We start from the raw sequence: 23,244 nt of genomic DNA, 5'->3' as shown, positions 1-23,244 counted from the left end.
TATCCCGAGTGGCGCAGTGAAAGCACTGCATTGAAGTGCTAGAGGCTTTACTACAGACCCGGATTCAATCACGGGCTGTATCACAACCAGCCGTGATCGGGAGTCCCATAGGGTTCACCTCCCAAGCCCTTTGGAGAGTTGCAACGATGAGACAAGATTGAAATTGGGGAGAAAACGGGTTATGAGAAACCAGCTAAGCTTCTGTGAGAGGACAATGGTTCCCTTTTGATTAGTTATTAAACACGGATAAGATGCCTGGGATATGCGGATCTTAGACGGGATACTGTGGCATGTAAACATCTTATCCCATTTACTGAGGTCTACGCAGGCTCAGTTTTGCATATCATGGATGACAAACAAATCACTTCAAAACTAGGCTACCCGCATAGTTCCATCCACCATTATAATTCCATAATCATGTATTTTGCTGATCCTCCATACTGGACCGTATAGACTACTGGCTACTTCCACCCATAATTTAGACAATGTTCTGCTAACCATTTTGGACATTTGGTAGACTATTGTTTGTCAACTATAGTTAGATACATGCAGCTTCTCTTCTGTCACAACCGGTTTCCCTTTGAGACTAAATAAAGTGGTGCTCACCAGAACGTCTTAATTGATAGAATGAATGCATTAATAATGTAGTTAACACCGGTAAAGTTATGTTTTGAATCTCATCACGGACAACTTTAGCATTTTAGTTAATTAGTAACTTCACCAACTTTATAGCTACTTTGCATGTTAGCTAACCCTTTTAGGAAACCCTTCCCCTTCAACTCCTAAACTTAACCCTAATCCCTAATGAATTGTAATTTGTAACATGTCATATGAAATGTCCCCGATTTACTTACAGAATAATACAAAATGCTCTGAGACCAGGTTGTTTGTGCTGTTGAAATACTGTCTACTTGCATTACTGTCAAAGACAACACATTAGACACATTGACATTTTCTTAAGAGACGCTGAAAGAAATCATTTCTCCACTCCTGTTCCCAAGACAAAATTAACATTTATTCTATAATGTTAGTGCAACAAATGCAATATTCTGCAGGAGTTCATATTATATTATGCTTCATGTGAGAGGTTATAGGCCTCCATATTTCAGTTACTATTCCATTTAACTCATAGGAACTTAAATGAGGAATATTCTGTTTATTCATGGCTATAGGGATACTTGCGGGTGGGATATCAAAAGGTGCATGTAAACAGCTTATCCTGAATAAGACCTGGAGCGTGATATGAGTTACTCATAAGAATACTGAGCGCATGTAAACGTGGTCCTTATAACTCCGAAATGGTTGAAAATAGCAGTTGGAAGTTGGATATTGTTTTTAATGCTCTCAATTTTTATACTCACTGAGACCTAAAAGCTCAACTCCACAACTTTTCAACCTAATTTTTGCAGCAATTTTATCTACAGCACAATACCGGTGTCAATAAATGTGATAACAGTACATTTTGTAGGAAAAGAATTCACTAAAAAGTTCTACCCGATGACATTTTTTATACTGTTATTTTCAAACACTGACATTAGAGATGGCGTAGGGAGCAAGAAAATCCCCTCCCTTGGGCTAACCCTAACTTCCAGGTTTTGAAAATCACAGTCTTTTACCTTTAATCCTACCCTGTGACGTCACAGATGCATTTTTTTTAGGCCTTTCTTATCTTTTTAACCACAGATCATATAAATGTGCTGTTTTCACATACGTAGACAATGGTTAGGTGCTAGAGAATGAATGAGGTTGAAAAGTGTCAGAATTTATTTAACACAGAGGATTTCACCATCCTCTGTGTTAAGAGACTCACAAACCAATAGGGATTAATGGGACAGAAAAAAACTGCAGTAAATTCCAACATGTGTGCACTTGGATCAGTGAGATTCACAGGCTGATGTCATCACCAATTCATCTCTACCACACCACAACCCCAGCATGAGCATATGCGTGTATTCTCTGTAGGCCCGTGTGTAAGTGTGGCGGCTGCAGTCATATCCAATGAAACACAGGAAATCTCAGCTCAGATAAAAAGCACTGTGAAGTAGACTAGAGCAAAGGGGAACAGCACTGTGTAGTAGACTAGAGCAAAGGGGAACAGCACTGTGAAGTAGACTAGAGCAAAGGGGAACAGCACTGTGAAGTAGACTAGAGCAAAGGGCAACAGCACTGTGTAGTAGACTAGAGCAAAGGGCAACAGCACTGTGAAGTAGACTAGAGCAAAGGGGAACAGCACTGTGAAGTAGACTAGAGCAAAGGGCAACAGCACTGTGTAGTAGACTAGAGCAAAGGGCAACAGCACTGTGTAGTAGACTAGAGCAAAGGGCAACAGCACTGTGAAGTAGACTAGAGCAAAGGGCAACAGCACTGTGAAGTAGACTAGAGCAAAGGGCAACAGCACTGTGAAGTAGACTAGAGCAAAGGGCAACAGCACTGTGAAGTAGACTAGAGCAAAGGGCAACAGCACTGTGAAGTAGACTAGAGCAAAGGGCAACAGCACTGTGTAGTAGACTAGAGCAAAGGGCAACAGCACTGTGTAGTAGACTAGAGCAAAGGGCAATAGCACTGTGAAGTAGACTAGAGCAAAGGGCAACAGCACTGTGAAGTAGACTAGAGCAAAGGGAACCAGCACTGTGAAGTAGACTAGAGCAAAGGGCAACAGCACTGTGAAGTAGACTAGAGCAAAGGGCAACAGCACTGTGAAGTAGACTAGAGCAAAGGGCAACAGCACTGTGTAGTAGACTAGAGCAAAGGGCAACAGCACTGTGTAGTAGACTAGAGCAAAGGGCAACAGCACTGTGAAGTAGACTAGAGCAAAGGGGAACAGCACTGTGTAGTAGACTAGAGCAAAGGGCAACAGCACTGTGTAGTAGACTAGAGCAAAGGGCAACAGCACTGTGTAGTAGACTAGAGCAAAGGGCAACAGCACTGTGAAGTAGACTAGAGCAAAGGGCAACAGCACTGTGAAGTAGACTAGAGCAAAGGGCAACAGCACTGTGAAGTAGACTAGAGCAAAGGGCAACAGCACTGTGAAGTAGACTAGAGCAAAGGGGAACAGCACTGTGTAGTAGACTAGAGCAAAGGGGAACAGCACTGTGTAGTAGACTAGAGCAAAGGGGAACATCACTGTGTAGTAGACTAGAGCAAAGGGGAACATCACTGTGTAGTAGACTAGAGCAAAGGGGAACAGCACTGTGTAGTAGACTAGAGCAAAGGGGAACAGCAGCACTGTGAAGTAGACTAGAGCAAAGGGGAACAGCACTGTGTAGTAGACTAGAGCAAAGGGGAACAGCACTGTGAAGTAGACTAGAGCAAAGGGCAACAGCACTGTGAAGTAGACTAGAGCAAAGGGCAACAGCACTGAAGTAGACTAGAGCAAAGGGCAACACTGTGTAGTAGACTAGAGCAAAGGGGAACAGCACTGTGTAGTAGACTAGAGCAAAGGGGAGCAGCACTGTGAAGTAGACTAGAGCAAAGGGGAGCCACACCTGGGGAGGTTAGGCCTACTTTATATGGTAACATTTTTTCCCAAACGTGATCTATTTCGAGGATCATTGAACCAATGTGAAAATAAATAAACTGAATCTGTAGCCTTATTTGGGCAAGCAATTCAACCACAAACAAACATATTGCCTAAGCAGAGATAGTCAAGGATAAGAAGCACACACACAAAGTTGTGACGGAGAGCATACGTACTCTACTCTATTTGTTCTTAACTGACTTGCCTAGTTAAATAAAAGGGAAAAAAATCTAAAATAAAAAGAAAGACTCAGCTGAAGAACAGAGAAACAGACTAATGCAGTATCCTGTATCTATGGTGACAAGCTGAATCCTACCATTATAACACCAGAGGAGAGAAGACTAGCTGGGAGCCATCAGGAGCAGACAGACAGAACCTGACATAGATGGAGCGTTTCCAGTGCCTATGATATCACTTGGCGAGGCAGTGACCAGGCCTGATGACATTTTGGAACGATTATGGCTTAACTCAGGCCATACATCAGAGGCCTTACAGCCACAAACTCAGTCAGTCAGTCAGAATGTTAAGGACTCATGTTAAAAGGAACCACCAGCTTTCATATGTTCGCATGTTCTGAGCAAGGAACGTTAACTTTTATACATGGCACATATTGCACTTTTACTTTCTTCTCCAACACTGTGTTTTTGCATTGTTTAAACCAAATTGAACATGTTTCATTATTTTTTATTTATAGGTTATTTTATCCGTTATTTTTTATCCATTATAAAAAATATATATTTGAGGCTAAATTGATTTTATTGATGTATTATATTGTGTTAAAATAAGTGTTCATTCAGTATTGTTGTAATTGTCATTATTACAAATATATTTTTTTAAATATATATTTATTTTAAATCGGTATCGGCTGTTTTTGGTCTTCCAATAATCGTATCGGCGGTGGAAAATCATAGTCGGTCGACTTCTAACCAGAACCCACTGGATTCTCTTTATATTGAATGAACTACAGGACTAAATTCAAACCTTCCAACCCAAAAAGGCCTGTGATGTTGATGGTATCCTCAATGAATTGATAAAATACGCAGACCACAAATTCCAATTGGCTATACTAAAACTCTAACATCATCCTTAGCTCTGGCATCTTCCCCAATATTTGGAACCACACTCTGATCACCCCAATAACAGTGGGATATGCAACAACGGCAACCTTCGAAAAATCCTCTGCATTATCATTAATAGCAGACTCGTACATTTCCTCAGCGAAAACAATGTACTGAGCAAATGTCAAATTGGCTTTTTAATCAAACAGACCACGTATTCACCGTGCATATCCTAATTGACAAACAAACGCAAAGTATTCTCATGCTTTGATGAATTACATTTACATTTAAGTCATTTAGCAGACGCTCTTATCCAGAGCGACTTACAAATTGGTGCATTCACCTTATGACATCCAGTGGAACAGCCACTTTACAATAGTGCATCTAAATCTTTTAAGGGGGGTGAGAAGGATTACTTTATCCCATCCTAGGTATTCCTTAAAGAGGTGGGGTTTGAATCATTTGAATCAATTTGGAATGAGGGTCTGCTATACAAATTGATGGAAAGTGGTGTTGGGGGAAAAACATCTGAATCTGAAGTCAAGCTAAAAATACTTGTAATGAGTTATACAACCCATTGCCCTTTATTGTTGTGAGGTCTGGGGTCTGCTCACCAACCCAAAATTTGCAAAATGGGACAAAGCATTCACCAAACATATCCTCCGCTTAACGTAAAACACTAAATAATGCATGCAGTGCAGAATTGGGCCGATGCCCGTCAATTATCAAAATTCAGAAAAGAGACGTTAAATTCTACAACCACCTAAAATGTAACGATTCCAAAACCTTCCATAACAAAGTCATCACCTACAGAGAGATGAACCCGGAGAAGAGTCTCCTAAGCAAGCTGGTCCTGGGGCTCTGTTCACAAACATAACCCACAGAGCCCCAGGACAGCAACAATTAGACCCAACAAAAATCATGATAAAAGAAAAATAATTACTTGACACATTGGAAGGAATTTTTAAAAAATAAAATAAATAAAAAATAGGAAACTAGAATGTTATTTGGCCATAAACAGAGTGTACACAGTGGCAGAAAGAAATCTTTGACTAGGGATGCACAATATATCGGTGAGCATATCGGAATCGGACGAAATTCGCAAAAAATGCCAACCTCGGCCCGATGTCTAGTTTAACGCCGATGTGTAAAACCAATGACAAAGCTGATGTGCATATATAACGTAACGACCCCACGGAAAATACATCGATACACAGAACAAAACAGAAAAATACTAAGCACACACTTCCAACAACTAAACAAGTTGAGCGGTCATTTGAAAGAGTAAGAAATGATCCACGAGACAACTCAAAGGTGAAATCCATTAGCGCCAAAATAATAGAATTCATTATGCTACTTGCTATGGGCGTCACGACTGACATTTGGACCAGCGATGTCAGCCCCAAGAGCATGCGAAGTCTGGCAGCACAGTGGGTCGATGAGGATTTCATACAGAAGAAAGCCGTATTGCATGCTCAAGAATGTGCTTGTTCTCATACCGCTGCTGCAATTTCAATGGCATTTGAGAACATGTTTGAAACATGAACACAATCCTAGTGCCATTCGAACAACTGACTGGAGAAATAAGCTCATCAACTGCGTCTGCAGCAGACGTGACACCCTCTGTCATGGCATTGAAACACCTGCTCAACAAAACTGCCAACAAACCGTGGGGTTAAAACTTACAAAAGTACTCGAGGCTGTGAACAAGTTTTGGTGGCATTCTCTCTGAGCCTCTTTACTGTGTCGCCACCATGCTCGATGCTAGGTACAAGGACCGCTACTTCGATGCAGACAAGAAACAGGGTTATACGTGAAATGTTACATAGACAAAATGGAAACGGACATAGTGCGCACAGAGGCCACGGACAGACAGAGCAGAAACTTCACTGCTTGACATGTATGATGAAATCCTGGTTGAGAATGAAACGACTGAACAAATGAACAACGAAACAGCACACCAAGTAAGTGAAAGAAATAGGTTTTGATTATGTTCTACTGGTAATGAGGACATACGTAAACACCAACAAAATAACTTTTTAGTCAGTGTGGTATGGTGTGTAACTTTTATTTAACCAGGCAAGTCAGTTAAAAACAATATCTTAGTTACAATGACGGCCTACCCCGGATGAAGCTGGGCCAATTGTGTGCCGCCCTATGGGACTTCCAATCATGGCCGGATGTGATACAGCCTGGATTCGAACCAGGGACTGTAGTGACACCTCTTGCACTGAGATGCAGTGCCTTAGACTGCTGCGTCCATGTGTATGTGTTAACTATACTAGAATGCTTAAAAAGGCTGCTAAATTTTTTAATATTGGTTATCGGTATTGTTTTTCATGGCAAGGAAAATATTGGATATCGGTATCGACTAAAAATGTCATATCGGTGCATCACCATCTTTGACTATGTACAAACTCAGTGAACATAGACTTGCTATTTAGAAATGATGCTGTAGGCATCAGATTACACAGATCCACAAAGAATTCAAAAACAAACCAAATTTTAATAACGCCCATATCTACTGGGTGTGCCATCACAACAGCAATATTTGTGACCTGTTTCCACAAGAAAAGGGCAACCTATATTTATGTTTATTTATTTTCCCTTTTGTACTTTATTTGCACATCATTACAACACTGTATATAGACATAATGATATTTGAAATGTCTTTATTCTTTTGAAACTTCTGTGAGTGAAATTTTTACTGTTAATATTATTGTTTGTTATTTACTTCACTTACTTTGGCAATGTTAACATATGTTCCCAATGCCAATAAAGCCCTTAAATTGCATTGAAATTGACACAGGGAAATGGAGAGACACGAGGAGACGGAGGAGGGAGGTAAAGGAGATGGATAGACACAGGGAGATGGGGGGGGGGGGGTAAAGGAGACGGATATAGACAAAGGGAGATGGATATAGACAAAGAAGCTCATTTAAGAGCACCTTCCTCAGGTACTCAGTCATTTTGATGTGACAGTTATTGGGCTTCTTTGAAGCATCAGATCAAATACTGATTGAACTCTGCTTTGGCAGTGTGAGATGATGCAAAGCCCTACAATGGCAGCGCTAGTGGGTGATGTCAGAGCTATGGCAGCCAGAATGGTTCAGCTGCACCCCTACTGACAGACTGTCAAAGTCAAGCAATGGAAAAAATGAGAGACTCTGGGTTTTTTCTATTTGCAAAAACCATCATGACGGTGTGTATGCATGTCAGGGTTTGGTGCACAAATAAAGCAGATAAATAAAATTGACTCTGGCCAAGAAAACATCCCATTGCAAAATAATGCTTTTTAGCCTATTGGTGGATGGAAATAGCAGTTGAAAATAAATTTGACTGGTCATGCTTATCGGTCTACAGGTTATTTTGCATAATTTAGTAGAATAAAATTGACACCTGTACAGTATATCCGTTATGTATCACACACATACAGCATAGTGTCTGAGTGGAAAATCTGTCAGACAGAGCAAGAGCGGATGCTGCAGCATCTTGTGGTGCTTTCAAGACAACTGGGATCTCTGAAAAATACGAGGTCAAATCATGACCTCAGTGATCTTCAGGTCGGAAAGTCAGAGCTCTAGAAAGAGGCCCGAGTTCCCGAGTGGAGATTCCGAGTTGGATGACCGTTCAAAACTATTTTACCCTCAGTTTCACCCCCCCCCCCCACAGTACCAGTTCTCTCCCAGTTGCCTTGAACGAACTGAAGTTGGAAGTCGGAAATTTCAGATTTGAGTTGTTTTGAACGCAGCATCAAACACCAACGGAAGGCAGGCTTCATCAGCGCGTCACACACCGCTTTGCAATGAGCTGGAGGAAGTATGCATTTTGAAAACAATTATTGTTAGAAGCCTGGACATTTTAATATATGTTATGATGCATGTCTTGCCTTGCTTCAAAATAGCCTATGAATTTGGTATCTATCATCCCACAACTGTCAAAGAGTCTGTTTGGAAAAGGCTCGCACTCACCAAACAAGCTGACCAATAGAATAGGTTGCCTAATATTTTCTACTACAGTAGATTGACATAGTATTCTTGCTGTTTGTTATTCCTCTTGTTCGCTGAGGAAACGTAAATGTGGACAGATATGTTTAAAGAGCACATCAGAATTCAGTAAGAAGGACCACACATTGTTGCATCCTTGACTTGCATGTTCTGTTCATATCAATTACCATATTCTAAAATGTGATTTCTGTCACTCTGAGCACCGTGGGTGGACACCCTAACCAGGCTACGCACCCAACACACATGGGTCCAGTAAATTAAAAATATTGCCGGTCCTAACAGAAACCCTGTTGTGTGTGAGTACCTGATCAGGAAAGACTCCTGTTGACACGTTTCTATTTCCACTCGCCAGGTTCCTGCAATTCTAAAGCCCGGCCCCACCAGGATCCCCAAACCAAAGGCTACAGTATGCCGAGAGGGACAAACAGCACTACTAACACTGGACAGAGCAAAGGACAGCCGCATGCAGGCGCCATGCAATCTGGGAAAACACTGAACGGTCAGACTGTGTTCAACATGAGAAACTAACCCACCACATCCTGAGCACCACAATAGACACAGCTGGGGTGAATTCAGGGGAAATGTTCAGAACATTGCAGATGGAAAAGATAACTACATCTGAGACAATTCCCTATTTTACTAACTAGGGAAATAACACATTGCAGGTGATATAATATTTGAAACCAAATGCTTGCACTAGTGCTGTGTAAATGTAAATCAATAAAGAATGTATTATGCCATTGGCACAATCTATCAATTTCCTGATGGTCTATTTAAAATGTAAAAATCTCTTTTATAGGTGCTACTTTGTATTTTCAGAAAACCTCCATAATATATCTGGTGCTAATAGTGTTTCACACTGTTTACTTACCTTCCAGTGTTGTGATTGGCTGTGATATTCACCTATTGATTTCTCCAGCCAGAGCAACATCTGTTATCACACGTTGTGGCTGTGCTACCTAGTGGAAACTGCTCTGGTAGGTAAAATTCTACACCGTTTGCTCAATTTCAGTTTATATGTGAAAACAAGCACTGAATAGTGTACAGAATCATTGTACCATCTAAATCACTGTGACATATTTTCAATAACAAAAAATATATTTTTTTACAGCTGTTTCAAGTTGTTGAACCAAAAGTAACTTTAGTTTTGGGCCACCAGCTTCAAACATCTGTAAAAAGATATGTCCCAGTGATTTGATGGTACAATGATTCCCTACACTATGCAAAAAAATACAATGCTAAAGAAAAACTCCTATGTGTAGTAGGGTTGGGAGATATTTGGGGAGACCTCTTCTACGATATGTTACTCCAAATACCACCATATCCGATAAAATAGTGTTGCACCGTTAATGACAGTCATTCCAGACTGGGCAATTTTTGTGCTTATTTACAATATTATAGTTGTATTCCCATTAAAATAATATTTGTATGGAAGAAGAAATAAAGCTTATTTAATTAATGTACAACATATTGAAACAGCGCAACTGATACAACTGCAAGATTGATTGGTAAAGCTCAAATAGAGTATATTCTTGCACATCTCAATATATTGTCAATGTCAAATATCACTATATTAAATGTAATCATACTGTATATCGACACAACCCTAAATATTTAGCACCTTTAAAGTAGGAGCATGTTCATACTCGACAAGTACAGTTGAAGTAGGAAGTTTGCACACTTCGGTTGGAGTCATTAAAACTCGTTTTTCAACCACTCCACAAATTTCTTGTTAACAAACTATAGTTTTGGCAAGTCGGTTAGGACATCTACTTTGTGCATGACACAAGTAATTTTTCCAACAATTGTTTACAGACAGATTATTTCACTTATAACCAGGAGGTGTGGGCTTGAGTCACAAATATGATGACTTGCAACTCGACTTTGACCCCAATGACTCATGACTTGACTCTTATGACTCGACCAGACACCCTCCACAAGTCCAAATATTAAAAATGATGCTATTAAAAAAACGTGTGCAGTGCATCAACTCTTAATTTCATGGATTACAGTTTGAATCGGACAGCAACCAATCAAATTGTGCCAGCTGAGAAAATGTGTGTGGCAGTGCAGAGGAAAGTCGGCAGGTGAATTCAGATGGAGCCCCTGGAAAGATGATACCCCAAATTATTATTTTCGGATATAAAGATGACACTGTATCAACAAAAAATGCATTTCAACTTGCAAAACATGCGGGAAGAAAATTACCAACGGAGGAGCAACAATTTCCAATTTTGTTTGACAATTGAAGCTGCACACAGAACGGTAAGTCGTGGCAGTGTACTCTCAAACCGGTGTGATAAGAACACTTATTTAGAATATCCAGTTTATATTGACACAACAGTCAGCATTTAAGCTTGCCACACTATTTTTCATAGAAATATTTTGCACAAACACAGTCCTTGCGAAGTTATGTCCTGAATGTGACCAGTTTATTTTGGGATGCGATGTTCAGACATTCACAGAAGTAGAGATAGCATACACAATCATCCAAACCCGAAAACGTAGGCTACATTAGTCCTAGCTCTAACTGAAGAAAGATTGACGTAACACAAGCAGTCATATTTGGATAACTGGCTGTCAGAAAACACAATATGAATTAGCAAATAGCCATTACTATTTAGAATTAATCATGGGTGAGCTCACAATTGATAAAAAAAATAATTTAGTAAAACACTTTCTAGAAATTGAAAGTAATCTGATGGGTAGTTTGTGCGCTCCGCCATGTTTTTTTTTTTTTTTTCTCCCGTCAACCAAAGGCGGCAGGGTAGCCTAGTGGTTAGAGCGATAGACTAGTAACCGGAAGGTTGCAAGTTCAAATCCCCGAGCTGACAAGGTACAAATCTGTCGTTCTGCCCCTGAACAGGCAGTTAACCCACTGTTCCTAGGCTGTCATTGAAAATAAGAATTTGTTCTTAACTGACTTGCCTAGTAAAATAAAGGTTAAACATTTTTTTTTTTAAATAAGAGGAGACAAGATGAGTTTGGTCTGTTTGCAGTATGCATGTTGAAGGGGGTGTGTCGTTTATGATCATTCACTTCCCTTCCGGAGGTTTACCCTTCACCTCATTATAACATCTTTCTTTGGTCTGACAGACGTTCAAATGACACCCAGAATGAATTGTATAATGCCAACAAACATGGAGCCACACATGGCAAATAGAATCATCTCAATATAAATCAGTACAACCTTTTTCACACATCATAGGTGTCCATTACAATCTATGCAATATTGTTTTCACCAGTGCTTGAAAACATGTGGCTAAAACTGTAAATACAATATGCTCCATCCATACATACTGTATGCTACAGTAGGATCACCACGACATACAGAAAATAAGGCAACAATCACATTTTGGAACATTGAGTGCATTCTGACATCCTGCGCATTAAACAACTCACGCTGGGGCGATCGTTAGAGATATTTGGAACTCACATGTGAAAAGGTTAAGCTAGCCAAGAACAAAAACACAAACAAAGACAATACAGCTACAATTAACTTCTTATGGGCAGGTGGGACGGTACCGTCCCACCTGGCCAATATCCGGTGAAACTGCAGAGTGCGAAATTCAAACTAGAGTATTATAAATATTTAACTTTCATAAAATCACAAGTGTAATACATCAAAATAAAGCTTAACTTCTTGTTAATCCAGCCACTGTGTCAGATTTCAAAAAGGCTTTACGGCGAAAGCAAACCATGTGATTATCTGAGGACAGCGCCCCGCATACAAACATATGAAAAACATTTCAACCAGGAAGGGGCAACACGAAAGTCAGAAATAGCGATGTAAAAAATGCCTTACCTTTGATGATCTTCTTCTGTTGGCACTACAAAAGGTCCCAGTTACATCACAAATGGTCCCTTTGTCAGATAATGTCCTTCTTTATATCCATAAAAACTCAGTTTAGCTGGCACTTCAGTCAACAATGTAACCCAGTTTCCCTCCATCAAAATTCATACAAAGCTAATAAACTTCTCCAAACAACATTTATAATCAAACCTTAGGTACCCTAATACGCAAATAAACTATACAATTTGAGACAGAATAGTTATTGTCTTTACCGGTGAAAAATACCAAAGAACGTGCTCTCTTCCACACAATTGGAAACACTACAGCCACCTACAAAAACCTACAATTTCGGTCTCATTTTTTCAAAAACCAGCCTGACACTCTTTCTAAAGACTGTTGACAACTAGTGGAAGCCTTAGGAACTGCAATCATGGGTTGGGAATTGACCTGGCTACATGTACATTGAACACCACAGCAGCTTTTCGGGACGTTTAGTTATTTCTGTATAACAAAAAATCTACGAAAAAGGTCAACGGGAAAGAATGTTGGTTTTCCCCAATTTGTAGGCATAGTCGAGAGGAATTCCTTATTACTACCAACTAATGACTATAGTCCGAGTACCAGTCTCTTTAGCTAAAATTCCATTCTTTACCTCTGTCATTGCCAAAGAGACTGGCCTTTCGTCAATCTCAACATTCAATATGTGCTGGATGCTCATTGGTTTTGGAAATAACGTTCATATTTTCCATGACAACATGTGGAGCCTCAAAAGTAGAATTAGAATTTATAACAAAGTCAAAAACAATAATGTTGCTGTTAGTTAGACAAGCTGTTGTATTTTGACGTTTTGTGGTTAGAACTGCAGTGTGTATTTAGTTTGAGAATGTAGATGTGAGAAAAACTTTTGACATACTGGTTTCATCTGGACAAACAATATGGTTGCTTAGGAACCGGATACTAACATGTTCTGTGGAGAAAAAAGTTCAAATATTTGAATAATTATTGTGATTGGAGGACAGCTGTGAGGGTGATATAATCAGGAGCAAATCCTCTGTTCTCTTCAAGCGCATTAACTTTCATGGTAGAATATTCATATTTAAAGATGGCAGAAAGGCCGGTCTCTTCGGCACATTATATCCTGTACAGAGAGTGGATTAGAGTTCTCTCTGGTTCAGGCAAAGATTTTTATAACTAACCGAAGATAGACCACCACCGATGGGAGCAAATTAATCATAGTCCGCAATGCAAGCAAGGAGGTGGGCAGAGCCAAGCATGACATTGGCACAGATATGAACTGTAGAACAATGAAACAGATATTTCACTGGATATTTAAATGTGAAGCATCCGCTTGGTGTTTCCACAAACCCACTGGCGGGCAGTGGGAGAAGATTGAACTAGATGGATTTTGGCCAACATTCCGTAAATGTTCTCATCGATGAAACATTTGATCTCAATACATTTCTGTTTCCAGAACTAGAATACGTTATGAGCAGTGTACTAAGGTTTGTAAACTTTAACCTTGCATTGTTTAGAAGGAGTGCAAAAGCGAATTGAGTTACACACACACACATCAAAGAGTAGTTGTTCCATAAATAAGATATGCAGATGACGCTAGAACGCACCAATAGGATCTCTTGGCTCTGCTTCCCTCCTTGCGTGCTTGACTCTGCCCACTATGGCTCATTTGTTCCCATTGGAAACGACAGGCTGTGGTCTACCTTGGTTTAGTTATAAAAATCTTTGATATTGGCAAGTCCTACAATTATTTGCATTTTTCTGTTAGGGAACGCCTTCTTTGAACTGCGCGTGTGTAATAACAATTCCCCCTTGTACTCAAACGCATTTATTTTTACTTTTGCAAAGGGTAGAGTCTACAAAACTTAGTCCACTCTGTTCGTAACAGATTTACATTTTGGAAATATTAAACTATCGAGATCTGTGGTACAGGTCTAAAAACATCAACTACCACAATACACCTCGGTGTGAGCTCCATCAGCTAGACACACGTGTAAAACAGAACATACACGCATGTTGCTATGGCTAACTCGCTCAACTTTCTGGACGAACACAGCGCAGGCATAATATTAGAATACACGAAACGTGCTCGGAAGAGGACAGTTGAGCAATTTCTTTGAAGGCCTTCAGCTAAACATGGACAGAATAGCCAAGCATGGGAGTCTCGTCAGCTAGCTACTAGCTATCTATGTTAGCTGTCCTACAGATATTTTTAAAAACACCCAGTGCAATGAGATATGACACGGTATCTTGCTCAGCCAAAGGCACACATACTTCCAGCTGTTAGAAATATTATAACTTACCCGAATTGCCCTTTTGTTCCCACCAGTCATCACCTAAATCGTCCCCCATCTTCAAATCCAAAACTACCGCTGCGCAGTGGCTTCTGGTTGTTCACAATCGCATGACATTTGTGAACAGTTTAAACGGAAGTGTTACCGGGATATTATGGACAAGCCATCAACTGAGTCTACACTGACAAAGCCCCTGCAAAAGAAACAATCACGAAAGTGGCATCTGTTATGTTGTAAATGTTTCAAGAAGAGCTACAATAAATAATTGCTAAACCGCTGAGAAACGGTATGTGACATTGCGGTATATAACGTAACTCAAATATTTGTATTTTAACATTAACATCTACAGATTCAAGATAAATGTGCATAATTAACGCAGGGCATGTCATGACAAGTTTATGTATACATTAAAAAAAAAATGTAACGTAAGCTATGTTATTGAGCGAGAATGTATTTCTGATTTATGTATTTTATGGGGAATCTGCAATTTGAGTCCTATTCTAATCAGACTTTATTGGCAGCGTTTCAAATTCGAAGTAGACAGCCCTTGGCCCTAAACCCTATGCCTTTGGGAAAATCCCCGCTGCCATATTTGTCGTCGGTCCAAACGATTAGCCAAGTAAGGGAAGTTTACAACGTAAACCCCTCCGCCTTCGCTTTTAATGGAGTGTACAATTTTGTTCGCTCGGGCCTGAAACGCCCCAATTCGAAATGATTGTACATCCGCTAAGAAAAGTCCTCCAAAACCTAAAACCTCAACTGTCAATATGAAGTCAACATACAAGTGTAAGTAAAAACGAATGTAAATAAGTTAAATTGTGCAACTAATGCACAAACACGTCTCATAAAAGTAATGTTTTTGGAAATTGTATAATAAAAAAAAATCCTCCTTCAGAAGTAGCTAGGCAGGCTAATGTTAGTTAGCTAATTAATTTGATAGCTATCATAGAGTAGGGGTATATTAATAATTATATAGTTAATATAAGTAGACATGCAATCACAATTGACTGTAGCTCATATAAAGCACCCACAAGCTACCGGTGGCTGAAAACACAATCATCGCGGGATGAACGAGGGACGAATTTCCTGGCAAGGGCGGTCCATTTAAAAATAATTCCTTCCGAATTCTTAGCACTTTACAAGGTTCCTGTAACACCTAAAGATTTTGCAATTGTTTTAGATGCCATTCCCTCAGGTGTTGCTCTGTTATTCAGGACCCTCAGAGCCTACCTTCTATTGACCCTGTTGACTCATCAGTAGGAAAGATGTGTTTCTCTTTTGGTCCATTCAACAACAGAGTGATACGACCCTTGTTTCAGCAGGATGTTCTCTACCTTATGTCATGCCTTATTGGAATGGATTTATTGATAATATCTGTTGGTGAAAAAGTTTGGATGTTGCCACACACATACCTACTTGTTAACCAAATGAAGGAAGTTTCCTTTAAAATGATTCATAAATATTATCCTGTCAACCACTATATGAAGAAGTTTAAGGAAAACATAAACTCAAATGGCTCCTTTTGTAATGACCACCCAGAAACAGTGTTGCCTCTTTTTTGGCATTATATTTGTGTAAGAAAACTGGCAAGACATCAGTAGATTTATAATTGAACACATTTATTAAGTTTTTACACTATTGTGGAAAGATGTACTGCTTGGATTCTTTACATACGATAGAAATAAGCTGAAACATCTTTATGTAATTAATTTAATTATTCTTTTGGCCAAATTTCATATACACAAATGTAAATTTACAAACAAAAAATCACATTTTAGTTACCCTACAAAAATAAATGTAACTGTATTTTAAGATAGTTAAATACTCTACTAACAAAAAAGCTGTTAGAATTGTAAGTGTATGTATGTCCCTTAAGGTCCTTGTGTAATTGTAATGTGATATTGTACCCTCTAGCTCCATTGTCCATTGTATATAATCTATATACTTGTGTTCCCTCATGTACTTTCTGTATTTATTTGTTGCTAATAAAACATTTAAAAAATAATTCCTTCCTCCCTCACCCCTTGCCCTGTAAGTGTATACTCATCAGACAACATGATAAGTTATCAGAAGTGTCCACTTAATTTGAGGGCTGGGGAGATGGGGTGTCTTTTTAAGAGTTTGAAACGCACTCTATCTAGGCTTGCCTAAACATCAGACTGTTACGTTTTTCAGTCTAACCAAAGTTGACCTAAAAAGATGCAATAGTCTCTACAAGCCAGAATTAGAATAACATGATATTTACACGTACTTTACTGGTTGTTGGCTACATGCTATTGGTCCTTTTGGCGGTAGGAAGTGGAGAAGGGGTATCCACAGGAAAGTGCTGTTTACTCCATTTATTTGCTGCACTGTTATGCGATGCACAATATGTAAATAATAACCTAATGTAAACCAAACTAAGTCGACCGTAACGCATTTCCTTGCAATCACCTGAAAGTGTTTGTCATTTGGTTTGTGATTCGGTTAGGCTCGGCCATATCTTGCAAGTGTTTGTCACATGCGAATTGTATCGATATTGACAAAATAAACACAAATACAAACTGATATACAGGCCAGCATACTGAAGGTCAGGTTGATAACACTTCCCTGTGTATAGTCTGTACCAGATTACCTCTGACAGGGACAAAATCGATGGACAACAGGTAAAGTAAATTGAATTTAAGTTTGTTCATCATTCTGACTTGTAATGGGACTATTTGGGAAAGCTGAGCCTACATGTTGGAGACAAGTGTATAACTATTCCACTCTCTGATTCTAAAATAGGCCATATTGCTAAACCTATTCTATTCTGTATTTAATCCAGAATGTTTTGTACTATCAATGTATAATCTATGTCTGGTTGAATTTTTTTTACTTTCTAAGTGGAGGTTTTGAGCAAAATGCCCAGTTGAAAAGGTGGTTGTCCTAATCAGAACACATTGTCCCAGGGTGGCCTCCTATAGGCTTACTTCATAAACTGAGTAGAGATAGTGGCTTTTGTTTCACATGCAGTGGAACTATATCTCAAACTCCAATTTAATTATGCGTCAAGAGGCAAAGGGGAGGCTTTGCATAATACAGCTCCACTTTCTGACCTTTGGGAGATGACAGAGGCAATTACAGAAGAGTACAATACCACTACACATGCATTAGTCATCATCATCAGAGGTAATGCCTCCTCAGGGCATTGGGCTGCAGCGGCCTGTTCCCTGGGGTGTCTTTCTCTGCAGTTTACATTACACACTCTGTTCTGTCATCATCACAGAGATGGGCCTTCTCATTAGTTTTACACACAGAGAGAAAGAAAGAAAGGGGGGGAAAGACAAGAATAAAAAGGAGGATGTGATTGGAATGGTGCCCTCCTTTCTGCAGCTGTGGAAGAGAGGTGTGGAGGGAGGGACAAGTCTTCCAGGAGTAATTGTGTGTTTCTGTCAGAATAACACATTTTCTGGCTGGGAGAGGCTGTGAGACATTTGATTAAAGCTTCGCCACCAAGTAGAGAGAACAGGCTGATTACTGAGGAAATTATACAGAGTCAGGATGGCTGTGCTGTGGTACCCCCAGAAAGCAGAGATAAAGAAAATAGGTAAGGGAAAGAAAGGAAGGACAAAGTGAACACATTGCGCTGAGTGCAGCCAACATTCAGATGAGACAATGGGCCGTAAATGGCAGCTCCACATGTAATTAACTGGTCTATCATCCCTAGAAAGAGACAGACGTCTGCCACAGCTCTCCTCCTCTCTGGGAGTGTTGGCTGTGAATTAGTGAGGTACAATGAATCTACAGCTTCTCGTTACTGTGTGTGTGTGAAAAGGAACAACCCGGCTCTCTGCCACTGGGAACAATATGGAAATCTACTTTTCTTTCAAAGTTCATCAGCCATTCCTATTGTTTGGCACAACAGCGAATATGATTCATTTTGAAGAAAACATCTGTTAACTCATATGAGAAGAGAGAGAAACAGACTCTTACCAAAACATGAGCAGATGACTCTCCTGATACAGAGAAATCAATAAGAAACTGTGGGAATCAAAAAGATCACCAGACTTTCTCCTGAAAGCTTGTTTTGTGAGGGAGAGATAAAGGATGAAAGTCTTCAAGACTAGGTGCTTTAGCAGCTGTGTCTGTGGACCTGTGGGTGATTGCAGACTGCGGTGCATCTGTGTTAATGTGTTGATTTTGTTGGATGCAGCTGTTCATCACTTTCCCTTTTTAATGATCACAAGGAGACGTGTTATTTTTGGAATATCGTCCTCTCTGATGCTGGCCATTTCTTCACTGAGCACTAAGAGAGAACAATAGAGGAGAAGGAGCGAGAGAGAGAAGTCTAATTAGCACTGAAATCGTTCAGTGCTAATTACTGTGTGCCCACAAATGTCTCTCTCTCTCTCTCTCTCTCTCTCTCTCTTGTTTTTCCTCTCCCAGAACTTATAAAACTCCCCATTCTGATTTATTCTCTGACCTTCCAACTCCATTTCTGTCCCTCACCCTCCCTCCCTTAGTATTTTCTTCCTTTCACTGAGCCTCTACACACACAGTTCTAATCCCCTCCTCACAAATGGAATGAGAATCACAACTAAATCTATGTCAGTTCCATCTCCATGTATGTAGCACCACACACTAAGTTTTTAATGAGGTAGATTAGTGTTTACTGTTGTCTCTTGTTTATTTGTTTGTTTCTCCTGACTGTAGCATTGAGACACTCGTACTCAGTCAAGTGACACTCGTTCACACTCACTCTTTCTCACACTCAATTCGAAGGGCTTTATTGGCATGGGAAATATTTGTTTACATTGCCAAAGCAAGGGAAATTGATAATAAACACTGTGAAATAAACAATACAAATTTTACAGTAAACATTACACTTACAAAAGTTCCAAATGTCATATTATGTGTGTGTGTATATATATACAGTGTTGTAATGATGTGCAAATAGTTAAAGTACAAAAGTGAAAATAAATAAACAGAAATATAGGTTATATTTACAATGGTGTTTGTTCTTCACTGGTTGTCCTTTTCTTGTGGCAACAGGTCACAAATCTTGCTGCTGTGATGGCACACTGTGGAATTTCACCCAGTAGATATGGGAGTTGATCAAAATTGGATTTGTTTTCAAATTCTTTGCGGGTCTGTGTAATCTGAGGGAAATATGTGTCTAATATGGTCATACATTGGGCAGGAGGTTAGGAAGTGCAGCTCAGTTTCCACCTCATTTTGTGGGCAGTGAGCACATAGCCTGTCTTCTCTTGAGAGCCATGTCTGCCTACTTTAGTAGTGGGTCCGTAATTCTGTAATGTGATGCTACTGGCGGCAGAGAAGTCAGGTGCAGGAGGGCGGAAACTGATTTACACCAGTTGTTTAATAACCATAAACCACTGTAAACAGAATAAATACAATAAACAGGTCAACCAAAACCCAGCACATACAAGCACTACAACAAACAATTACAGACAAGGACATGAGGGGGAACAGAGGGTTAAATACACAACATGGAATTGATGGAACTCGAACCAGGTGTGATGGAAGACAAGACAAAACCAATGGAAAATGAAAAGTGGATCGGCGATGGCTAGAAGGTCGATGACTTCGACCGCCAAACGGCGCCCGAACAAGGAGAGGGACCAACTTCGGCGGAAGTCATGACAAGTGTGTTCCAATTTTCCCAGAAGTGGTTAGATTCTATGGATTCTTGAATTACATTGAGCTGATTTCGGGCAGGCTGTTCCTTCTTTTTCCGTAGTGTATTTCTGTATTGTTTTAGTGATTCACCATAGTGAATGGGTCTACGTTTTTGGTTGGACAGGTTTCTCAATTTCTTGCTTAGGTTTTTGCATTCTTCATCAAACCATTTGTCATTGTTCTAACTTTTCTGTTTGAATTGTTTAGATTTGGTAGGAAAGCTGAGAGGTCAATATACTGTTTCGGTTTTCTACTGCCAAGTATACTAATGTATTTGTCTTTTGATAGATTTCCACACTATTTTCACACTATAGCATTTCTTGTTGTTCAGCTCCTTTGTATTTGATGCCTCATGATTGGGCATAGCTCTGTTCAAGTTGAGTGTGATTTTGCTGTGATCTGATAGGGGTGTCGGTGGACTGACTGTGAACACTCTAAGATAATCTGGGTTGAGGTCAGTGATAAGGTAGTCTACAGTACTTCTGCCAAGAGATGAGCTATAGGTGTACCTACCATAGAGGGTCCCCTCAAAGCCTACCATTGACTATGTACATACCCAGCGTCCGACAGAGCTGCCTGAGTTGTGACCCGTTTATGTTGTCGTAGTTGTGTCTAGGGGGGCATATGGGGGAGGGAATGCTATCACTTCCAGGTAGGTGCTTGTCCACCTGTTTGCTGAGGGTGTCAGGTTCTTGTCCAGTTCTGGCATTTAGGTCGCCACAGACTAGTACATGTCCCTGGGCCTGTAAATGGTTGATCTCCCCCTCTAGGATGGAGAAGCTGTCATCGTTAAAGTATGGGGATTCTATTGGGGGTGTATAGGTAGCACACATGAGGACATTTTTCTCTGTTGAGATAATTCCTTTATTAATTTCTAGCCAGATGTAAATTGTTCCTGTTTTGACTAATTTAATAGAGTGGGTTAGGTCTGCTCTATACCAAATTAGCATACCCCCTGAGTCTCTACCCTGTTTCACACCTGGTAGTTTGGTGGATGGGCTTACCAGCTCTCTAACCTAGACGGACCCCAAAAAGGTCGGTCTCCTTTATACCATGTTTCTTGTAAGATGACAATGACAATGTCTGTATTTTCAATTTCTTTGAAGTCTGGGTTCCTTCTCTTTAGGCCAAAGGCAAATGATCTCAGACCTTATATATTCCAGGATGAGATAGTAAAAGCTTTTTGTTTCATAGTGTCTAGTGTTGTTACTGTGTGGTTTAGGGCCGGACCATTACAGGAGGTGTGAGCAAAGCATGTTGAGCATCTGATACATACCACTTAGCTCTCTCGTTTGATATTTATAGCACTTCAGTTAGTGCTAAATACGGCTGCAAGAATCCTGACTAGAACTAGCCTCTCTACACTGGCTTCCTGTCAAAGCAAGGGCTGATTTCAAAGTTTTACTGCTAACCTACAAAGCATTACATGGGCTTGCTCCTACCTATCTCTCTGATTTGGTCCTGCCGTACATACCTACACGTACGCTACGGTCACAAGACGCAGGCCTCCTAATTGTCCCTAGAATTTCTAAGCAAACAGCTGGAGGCAGGGCTTTCTCCTATAAAGCTCCATTTTTATGGAACGGTCTGCCTACCCATGTCAGAGACGCAAACTCGGTCTCAACCTTTAAGTCTTTACTGAAGACTCATCTCTTCGGTGGGTCATACGATTGAGTGTAGTCTGGCCCAGGAGTGGGAAGGTGAACAGAAAGGCTCTGGAGCAACAAACCGCCCTTGCTGTCTCTGCCTGGCCGGTTCCCCTCTTTCCACTGGGATTCTCTGCCTCTAACCCTATTACAGGGGCTGAGTCACTGGCTTGCTGGGGCTCTCTCATGCCGTCCCTGGAAGGGGTGCGTCACCTGAGTGGGTTGATTCACTGATGTGGTCATCCTGTCTGGGTTGGCACCCCTCCTTGGGTTGTGCCATGGCGGAGATCTTTGTGGGCTATACTCAGCCTTGTCTCAGGATGGTAAGTTGGTGGTTGAAGATATCCCTCTAGTGGTGTGGGGGCTGTGCTTTGGCAAAGTGGGTGGGGTTATATCCTTCCTGTTTGGCCCTGTCCGGTGGTGTCCTCGGATGGGGCCACAGTGTCTCCTGACCCCTCCTGTCTCAGCCTCCAGTATTTATGCTGCAGTAGTTCATGTGTCGGGGGGCTAGGGTTAGTTTGTTATATCTGGAGTACTTCTCCTGTCCTATTCGGTGTCCTGTGTGAATCTAAGTGTGTGTTCTCTAATTCTCTCTTTCTCTCTCTCGGAGGACCTGAGCCCTAGGACCATGCCCCAGGACTACCTGACATGATGACTCCTTGCTGTCCCCAGTCCACCTGACCGTGCTGCTGCTCCAGTTTCAACTGTTCTGCCTTATTATTATTCGACCATGCTGGTCATTTATGAACATTTGAACATCTTGGCCATGTTCTGTTATAATCTCCACCCGGCACAGCCAGAAGAGGACTGGCCACCCCACATAGCTTGATTCCTCTCTAGGTTTCTTCCTATGTTTTGGCCTTCCTAAGGAGTTTTTCCGATCCACCGTGCTTCTACACCTGCATTGCTTGCTGTTTGGGGTTTTAGGCTGGGTTTCTGTACAGCACTTTGAGATATCAGCTGATGTACGAAGGGCTATATAAATAAATTTGATTTGATATGATACAGTTCTAAACTGTTCACTGTTATGTGGTCAGGCTATTACTCTAGCTTACCACATTACGCCCTGGTCATTTCGAGCCTACTAGCTGTGGAGAGGTTAGGGGTCAGCAGTGACATCTCTGATTGGACAGCTGTGTCTGAGGAAGAACAAACAAACTGGAAGTGACCTTGAGCTCCACTAAACTTTGCCACAAACAACTTCCTGTGTCTCCAATTTCCCTCTGCATTCATGAGCATCTGGTTGGGCTTAA

At 40.6% G+C, this 23,244-nt stretch overlaps 1 protein-coding gene across 1 annotated transcript in view; it reads right to left on the bottom strand.

Annotated features, from left to right (window-relative positions):
• The window catches only part of cmss1 (cms1 ribosomal small subunit homolog), a 54,249-nt gene extending 38,996 nt beyond the window's left edge, over positions 1-15,253 (bottom strand). The window contains exon 1 of the mRNA XM_035749421.2: positions 14,694-15,253. Coding sequence (XP_035605314.1) covers positions 14,694-14,742 — 49 coding nt within the window. The 5' untranslated portion in view covers positions 14,743-15,253. The remainder of the gene's footprint in view (positions 1-14,693) is intronic.
• Between the last annotated feature and the right edge of the window lie 7,991 nt (positions 15,254-23,244).

Source organism: Oncorhynchus keta, chromosome 34 (assembly GCF_023373465.1).
Source record: "Oncorhynchus keta strain PuntledgeMale-10-30-2019 chromosome 34, Oket_V2, whole genome shotgun sequence".
NCBI classification, from domain to species: Eukaryota; Metazoa; Chordata; class Actinopteri; order Salmoniformes; family Salmonidae; genus Oncorhynchus; species Oncorhynchus keta.
The sequence above is the reverse complement of the archived record's forward strand: the minus strand, read 5'-3'. Positions and strand labels throughout refer to the sequence as shown.